Genomic DNA, 8,957 nt, shown 5'->3' with positions numbered 1-8,957 from the left:
GGGGTTGGTAGGTTTCATTTTAAAAGACTATAACATACAATGCTTTAAAAATATTATGCAATGCAAAATGTAGTGTAGAAAGGTACATATATTATTGTAAACATTGCCTTTTTTATTTTTATTTACAAAGCACAGTTTATTAAATGATTTTTTTTTTCCATCTAAATTTGGTAACGGTGATTGTTTTTTTAAATATATTTTATTTGCAAATGTAAATATGTGAGCTAAACCAGTGGCTGTATTCTTTCTTAAGGGTTAATGTGGGGTCTTTTTTTTTTAATTTAAAGTGAAGTACACAATACTAACATACATATTATAAATTAGAAAGTAATTATATTGTATTTGTGCTCATCTGATATCAAGTTATTTCAGTTTACAATATCTCAATTTTCCTATCTATTATTAAAAAAAAAACCAGCAAAATTGTTACAACCCTTCAAAAGAATTCTTTATCTGCAGTTGCTTAAAGCGAAGTCTTTTAACAATAAGCCAGTTTGGTTTTCATCTGCGTATGCTGGGTCATACTCATTAGGGATAATTGAACGTTCATCGGAGATGCATGAACACACAATGAGACGGGCGGATGATGCTTTCGCGTTAATTGCAAGCAGAATGGGCATTCGTGTAACATCGCGTCAGCTATTTTATCAGCCAATGATAATGGACTACTTCATCAAGATAACGAATTGGCTTATTCTAAGGATTGGTTGCACTGCTTGCGAGTCCTGCTCCCATAAAATGAGAAAGTAACAAAGACTTTCTAGCTATTACAGCTTTCCCAATCTCCAAACTTCAAAATTACCAGTTTTACCCCTAAATTTTAAAGACAAATTATCATTCCAACATCAGCAGTGTTGGATAATTTTCTCTTTTTTTGGCTCTATCCAGTGGCACTAATAAAATGCCAACACTAACTTTTGAGACATTTCTTCCATTTTGAGGGGAGCAGGTTACAATAACTTTTACATTGTTTTTTAAGTTTAGACTACTCTATTTGTGTGCATTATTCACATCAAAACTAGAAACAATAAATGCATAAATCAAATCATAGTTGTGAACATTTAATGTGTTAACCTATTCATTTCAACCCCCCCCCCCAAATAAAAAGCAATGGAATGTTGAATATTAAACCATTTCTTAAAAGGCACACAATACAAAAATCTCCAAGACAAATGTCTTCAGCTATTAGAATACAAATAATTGAATTCAGAATTCTCTACCTACAAAGAAATTGTTTTCATGATATTAACAGTAATTTATCAAAAATATTTCACTCATAATTTCTGTAATACAATTTATATTGTTAGAGACAAGCTTTCCAAATTGGCAAGTTTCTACACGATAGAAAGCAGTGGAAAAACTCTGACCACAGTGTGCACTCAATTCGATGAGAGGAAAATGTTGGTAAAATGCCTTGCTCAAGAACACAAGGACTATGTTGGAATCTCCCTGGACATGAAAATTACCCCTCAACCTCATGTAGACAGAAAGTTTTCAATACACAGGCATGCAACTGGAAGTCACCAAAAAAGAGGAAATTCAAATCTTATTAAGACTCTGTGCAGTATTTTTCTATATTTAATGGCACACATAGGGAAGTAAAAAAGAAAAGAAATCAGATGATCCAAGGAAAAGTTGCATGCCTGAATACAAATGATTTTCTTTTATGGAAGAATGACTATTCCATCATTTGAGTGTTTTCCTCAACTCCATGCGAGCTACGGCCCTCCTATGGACCTCATCGGGACCATCTGCTAGCCTCAGGATCCGTGCCCAGGCAAAGAAACTGGCCAGGGGCCAGTCGGCACTGAGCCCTGCCCCTCCGAAGGCTTGGATGGCCCTGTCGACGACTCGCTGGGCCATGTTGGGCGCGACCACTTTGATCATGGCGATCTCGGGTGCTGCAACCTGCCAAATATATGAAAAATGGAGAGCTGTAAAGCTGGGATTTTAATACTTGGAGGTTTCTGAAGGATTTCATTGCATTCCCAAACTTCACCAAACTTACCTCTTCTGTCCAGAATCAATCGATCAAAATCATGCCAACCAGGTGTTGGGTTTGACAGATTTAGAAAGGTTTAGTAGGATTTCACCGCATTGCTAAACTTCACAACAGTCCTGAATCAATTAAACTCAAACCAAACCAGGTATCGAGTTTGACAGAATTGGGAAGGTTTTCGTAAGATTTCAGTGGTATCCGACACATTCATGCCAAACGAAGTGTTTTATTTTAACATATTTGGGGGGTTTGCAGGATTTTAACAGCTATGGGAGGGTTTTGCAAGATTTTTGTAAGTTTTGTAGGATTGTAACATATTTGGGAGGATTGCGTAGGGTTTGAACAGATGTGAAGGGTTTTGTAGGATTTTAATGGATTTCATTCCCAACACTTGCCTTGTTGCCTACTGTGTCCATCATGTGAGCAGCCTTGAGAGTCAGCAGCCTAGCCTGTTCTATCTCCATCCGTGACTCGGCGATGGCTTCCTGTATGGTCCCTTGCTGCGCTAGGGGCTTACCAAAGGCTACGCGGTCTTGTACCCTGACTACCATGAGCTCCAGGCAACGCTCTGCCATGCCGATCAGACGCATGCAGTGGTGGATCCGGCCTGGTCCCAGTCGACCCTAGTCAACAGGCAAAGCAATGATTTTTTTTTTCATTAGGTATTTGTCAGCAAATTATATTGTGTAGCAAAGAATACAATGCAAGACTTAAAGACCACTCACTTTTAATTTTTTATTTTAGCAAATATTTTCGGAGTTGTGGAAATCAAAAAACAAATCTTACCAATTGAATTGCGAGTGTTTTTCCCATTTTGCACTGGTATTGTCATTATTTGTGAAATCGAATACATTTTAACCTGAACTTTCAGCCCTGTTGACCAACTACTATTGATTTTTTTTTTATTGGTTGACTTTTCCATAAATGTTTACACCTACCTATTTACACACTTTTTCATCAAACTTTGCTAATTTATCAGAACTTTGATGTCGATTTGCAGCTTCTAAAAACTATTTTACAATCCCCTGAATAAATCCTTGTCATCCAATCATGTGTCATTGAATTTATTCTTCCCAAAGCATTGCCTGGCGCACCGCACAAATGGAAGTTCCATTCCATGGTCACATGTACTGTTGGCAGCTGTGTCCAATCACTCGGATAATGAATGTGTGGTATAAAGCAAACCATGGTAGACTGTTGCATGGTTGACTTTGTCTCCTGAAATGGAACAATTCATCGGTCACCAAATGAATTTTGTATCACCATTGCACTCGCAAACATTCAATATTTGTATACTACCATAGCAACCATCTATCCATTTTTTTTTTCGCTTGAAAATGACATTCAAATCCACTTAAATTAATTGCGCAATGGATTGTCAGCGCAAAAAGAACTGCATGTACCACTTTAACAAGAAAGCAGAAAGTTGGAAAATGTATTACTGTTAGTAGGTGATGGAGAGAGGATAATAGCATAGAACCGCAAGGGGTTATTTAATAATAGGAAACATACTAAAATGGTTATTCCAATAATTATCAAACGTAAAAAAAGACACATTCATCCTTGGGAAAAAACAACCAAAAGGCAATGAAACCCCCCCCCCCCCCCCCCATCACCAAAGAACCCCCAAAACAACAAACAACTACACACAAAAAGTAAGAGATTAGTTTACATTTCGCAAACAAATAACCAAAAAAAAACTGCCAAGAAATGTACTAGCACGGTGAATGTAAAGATTTTATTATCTATGTCAACATGCTACAACTATAATATCAATTTCTTGAACTTGTTTGTTCAACAACTGTTGAACTTTCAATTATTTTTGTTCACTGATTAATTACTTGTACGCTACGATTAATTTACTACACAACTGAATGTCTATACAGCAGTCTAACTATTTCCAAGTTTTTCTTGAAGTTTAAGATTTACATTTTTTTCTTCAAGTTATTACACCCTCCAGACTTTATCCAGAAGTGTTAACATTTTTACATCACAAAAACGACCACTTAATGACACTCAAGTTGAATTTTAAACATTACTTTTGACTATTAACCTCATCTCAATGAAAAAAAATAACTGAATTTTAATTCAATTTAATCTTCTAGCAATTAAGTTATTAGCATGGTTCAACTTCAATAAACTAATCAATACAATGGGTCTATAGTGGAATAATATACCCTGGATGTTAAATAACATGACGCCTTATTTGATGAAACTGAGAAAATTGAAAATATTTCAAAGCAGAACACTTTAAGCCATTGAAATCAGGCATACCAAAAACCTCCACCATACCGGTACTTACAATAACTGATGGCCAAATATATGTGTACCAACTATTAAGGTTAAGTACATAAGACAGTATAACGATCTCATTCAATGCAAAGCTACAAGACCTGTATAAAGAATAACATGTCAGTTACAGTTCATGGCTACACTGTTTTATTCAAGTTCTTACAGCTGGTTGACAGTTTGTGCTTCGTGATGGTGGTTTCCTACATCAGCGTGGCTGTTCCTTATAACCAGAGCACATGGCTGTTGAGTTGAGGGAGCTTTTCTGGGCTGAACTCTGCACTGGAATGCCTGACGCAATGCAGCCCGGTAGTTGGCATTGGTAACACCATAGATTAACGGATTCACCAGGCAGTTGGTGAGTTGGGGAACCAGGACAATCCACGATGAGTAATTCCCACTCATGACAAGGGGATTGTCCTGGATACCAACGACAAAGCAGATCCATTCGGAGAGACGGAGTAATCGGATTGGAGTCTGGCAGATGAAGAAAACGACGCCGTTAATGATCAGCATGATCGCAAACTGGTTTCTGGCTTGCAGCATTCTGAGGTGTGCTCCAGTTATAGCCTGAGCCGTGATAGCTCTACGTTTGTTCAAGGCGCGCACCATTTCCACAAACATGTAGACGTTTGTGATGACGATTACCAGCCATGGGATGAATACCAGTGGCCCAGTGTAGTATCCAACCCAGGGATGTACCGGATCACAGGATACAGAAACTGATGGGAACCCATCAAATGTGTCCACATCGGGCCACTGAAGGCATCGCACGTTGAGGATTGCAATACCGGGCATGACCGAACATGAAAACACCAACCCCACCATCCAGCAGATCCCAACCATTTTGTAAGCCTGCTGCCGGCTAAAAATCGTCCGATGCTTCATGGGATGGCAGAGGGCGATGTAACGCTCCAAAGAAACTGCAGTCACCAGAGCGACAGATGCGAAGTACCCCATGTTTAATGCTACGTAGAAACTCACACAGCCGGCAGAATTTACAAATGGTTGGGAGAATGCGACCGGGGAGGCAAAATACATCAACAGATACATTCCCACGTAAAAACTCATCTGCCACAGATCGGCGAGCGCCAAGTTAGCCAGCAAGATATTCGCCTTGGATCTCATCTTGGGGAGGCGAAGCAAGATGAACAGAAACGTTGAGTTTGTGACAACGCCAACGCCCAAGAAAACTGGGAAGATGATTGTAATAAAGAGGATGTGCGTTGGAGTATAATACCACTCAGTGCTCATCTCAGTACTGATGTTAAGAGTGTCCTGAGCATTACACTCAACTGACGTTGTGCCTGATCCCATTGCGGTGTTCGAGTAAACGTCACCAATTTAAACTCACTCAAGGAATAATTTAGCACAAGTCTTTGAACACGAACTGATGATTCAGCTGAAAAATGGCTCTGTTTAAAACCAGCCACAGCTAGTACTTTAATTTGACAGCACAACTGGATCGTTTTTTAACAGTTGTTTGCTTTTTGCATCGACGCAGTTCAGCGTCAAAATGTAGGTTGCATTATGATAACAGATCTGCTAAAAAGAGAGAGTGCTGACATTTTAGTTGGCTCTCTAAACTGAAGATTTGGCTTAAATCTGTTCTAATACAGAAGCTTTGCCCTGGTTTATTCTATGGCTCTATAGGAGAGAAAAGTGTGGTGTTGAGAGCTCAGCACAACACACGTAACACTGCTGGCATCAAGTTGTTTATTGAAACGTGCCGCAGCGAATGGAGTGCTGCACACAAGCATTTCATAGCTTGGGCGTCGCCAGGATTTTTTCTACAGGATGCCAAAGCACTCATCAGAAGCATTGAAAAAGTCACCGGCTGTAGGAAATATCGAAAGGGGGGGGGGGGGTGGTGACATGATTTTACGCCTGGAGGCACTGTTCATAAACGTAATACATGTACGTATTTATGTACAAACAACACGTAGGGTCCTTTTGGCAGTTCCTACTGCTAAATATATATTAAATTAACGGTAACATATTCATTCACTTCGAATCTCACCTATTCTATTCCCTTTTTCTTTTCAATCTTCCCCCTTACCCCATCCTAGCAACACCCATGTTTCATAGCTCTAGGACGGTCACTGAAGTATTCTTCCCAACACACGGCCCGGCCACACCGCTCAAATTAAGTTCCATTCCAGGGTAAATGGAACTTCCCTTGCACGGTCACACTTTTGGCCGCTCTGTCCAATCACTCAGATAATGAATGTGTGGTATAAAACAAACAATGGTTGACTTTTACATGGTGACTTTGTCTCGTGAAATGGAATAATTCATCTGTCACCGAATAACATAATTATTACCATTGCACTCACGAACGTTCAATATTTGTATACTACCATAGCAACGATCTATCCTTTTCTATCAGCAGCTTCACTTGCAAATGAATTAAAATCCACAAAGGATTTTCAGCGCAACAAAGAACTGCATATGTACCACTTTAACAAGAAAGCAGAAAGTTGGAAAATTTATCACAGTTAGTAGGTGATGGAGAGATGACAAATCAACTTTTCTAACTTAAAGATAAACCCAATTTCTAGGAAAATAGCATACAACCGGAAAGGGCTATTTAATAATTGGCAAGATGTTGAACTACTTATTCCTACAAATGTACCATTAGGGAGACACGTTATCGTAATTTCTTCGATAATAGGGAGACACCGGCTTTTAGGGAGACACATACCTGTCTCCCTAATGGGGAAGACCCCCTTTAGAGGCAAAATTTTACTGTCGCAATTAGGTTATATTTGTTGCTCGTGGTCTAATTAGTAAAAATACCGAAATTCGTGGAAAAAGGACAAGGGAATATTGGGTTAGGGCACATTTAAGTTGGAAAAATGTTGTGCACAAGTCTATAGGAATGTCTCCCAAATGACCCATTCCCCATAATTATTAATCCAATAATTATCAAGAGGCTATATTTCAAGACACATTCATTCTTAAAAAAAGAAAAAAAGCAATGACCCCCCCCCCCACCACCACCAAAATTACCCCCAAAATGACCAACAACATAAATACACAAACTAAAAGATATTTTTTACATTAGGCAAAAAAATAACCGAGTAACACCCAGAAATGTACTAGCATGGTGAATGTAAATATTTTATTATTTACATGCTTATCAGCATGCTACAATAAAATATCAATTTCTTGCACTTGTTTGTTCAACAACTGTTGAACTTTCAATTGTTTACTGATTGATTACTTGTACTACGATTAATTTACATAAATACACATCTGAAAGTCTATACAGCAGTCTAACTAAATCCAAGTTTTTCTTGCAGTTTGAGTTTTTGAAACATTTCAAGTTATTACAACTTCCAGACTTTATCCAGAAGTGTTAAAATTTTTACATCACAAAAATGACCACATAATGACACTCAAGTTGAATTTTAAAGTGCTATTGACTATTAACTTCATCTCAATGAAAAAAAAAATTCAACTCAATACTATGAGCCTATTGTGGTTATATTTATAAATGATTCAGCAACGGGCAGAGCATGCTGTCCAAACATTGAGTACCCTCCATTTTTTTTTCAGAACCACACATACTCACAAAAAAAGATTTACCACATGGTGCTACCGCAAATAACTTATCTTACTGCCTGTTCACCATGCCAACCTTCAAATCTCATCTAAATGATATTAAATGAGATGATGTCTTATTTGACAAACTAAGAAAGTTGAAAATTTCTCAAAGCAGGAAAACTTCAAGCCATTGAAACAGGAATGCCAAAACTTCTAGCATACCAATAACTGATGGCCAAATATATAAAACAACAACAACAAATGTCCGCAAGGCCATCAAGTGACCGTGGCGACTAAACGGCTGAAAGATGTCCTTTCCTGAGCAAGTTCTAGTAGTTCTTGGAGGGGCTGGACACTGGAGCTTGGGACTTCCAGGTCGAGAGAGGCCTTCCTCTGGGTCTCCTCCAGCCCAGAGGTGCATCGCTGAGTGAAGCGTCACACACAGCTTGTTTTGCAGGCATTCTGTCATCCATGCGTGCCACGTGACCCAGGAGCTGCAGTCTCCTCCGTCATTATTAAGGTTAAGCACATGAGACGGTATGACGATCTTCATTCAATGCAAAGCTGCCAGATTATAATCACTGTAATACATCATGGTAACAATGTTTTATTCAAGTTTTTACAGCTCGTTGGCAGCTTGTACTTCCTGTTGGTGGTTTCCTACATCAGCGTGGCTGTTCCTCATTACAAGAGCACAAGACTGTTGAGTTGAGGGGGCTTTTCTGGGCTGACGTCTGAACTGGAATGCTTGACGTAATGCAGCCCGGTAGTTGGCATTGGTAACGCCGTAGATTAATGGATTCACCAGGCAGTTGGTGAGTTGGGGAACCAGGACAATCCACGATGAGTAATTCCCACTCATGACAAGGGGATTGTCCGGGATACCAATGACAAAGCAGATCCATTCGGAGAGACGGAGTAATCGGATTGGAGTCTGGCAGATAAAGAAAACGACGCCGTTAATGATCAGCATGATCGCAAACTGGTTTCTGACTTGCAGCATTCTGAGGTGTGCTCCAGTTATAGCCGGATTAGTGATAGCCCTGCGTTTGTTCAAGGCGCGCACCATTTCCACAAACATGTAGACGTTTGTGATGACGATTACCAGCCATGTGATGAA

General features: G+C 39.2%; 1 protein-coding gene across 5 annotated transcripts in view; it reads right to left on the bottom strand.

Moving 5' to 3' along the window:
* Positions 1-89: 89 nt before the first annotated feature.
* The window catches only part of LOC119732081 (acyl-CoA dehydrogenase family member 10-like), a 38,197-nt gene continuing 29,329 nt past the window's right edge, over positions 90-8,957 (bottom strand). For 2 of the 5 annotated variants that reach the window (XM_038205457.1, XM_038205459.1), the window contains exons 17-18: positions 2,395-2,622; positions 90-1,908 (exon numbers count right to left, since the gene is read on the bottom strand). In XM_038205457.1, the coding sequence (XP_038061385.1) occupies positions 1,687-1,908; positions 2,395-2,622 (450 nt within the window). In that variant the 3' untranslated portion in view covers positions 90-1,686. Of the gene's footprint in view, positions 1,909-2,394; positions 3,218-8,957 lie in introns of those variants that run through there. The other 3 variants (XM_038205458.1, XM_038205460.1, XM_038205461.1) reach the window with 2 other exon arrangements.

The sequence above is a fragment of the Patiria miniata genome, unplaced genomic scaffold (genome assembly GCF_015706575.1).
Source record: "Patiria miniata isolate m_02_andy unplaced genomic scaffold, ASM1570657v1 HiC_scaffold_24, whole genome shotgun sequence".
NCBI classification, from domain to species: Eukaryota; Metazoa; Echinodermata; class Asteroidea; order Valvatida; family Asterinidae; genus Patiria; species Patiria miniata.
This window is presented reverse-complemented; position numbering and strand designations above follow the sequence as displayed.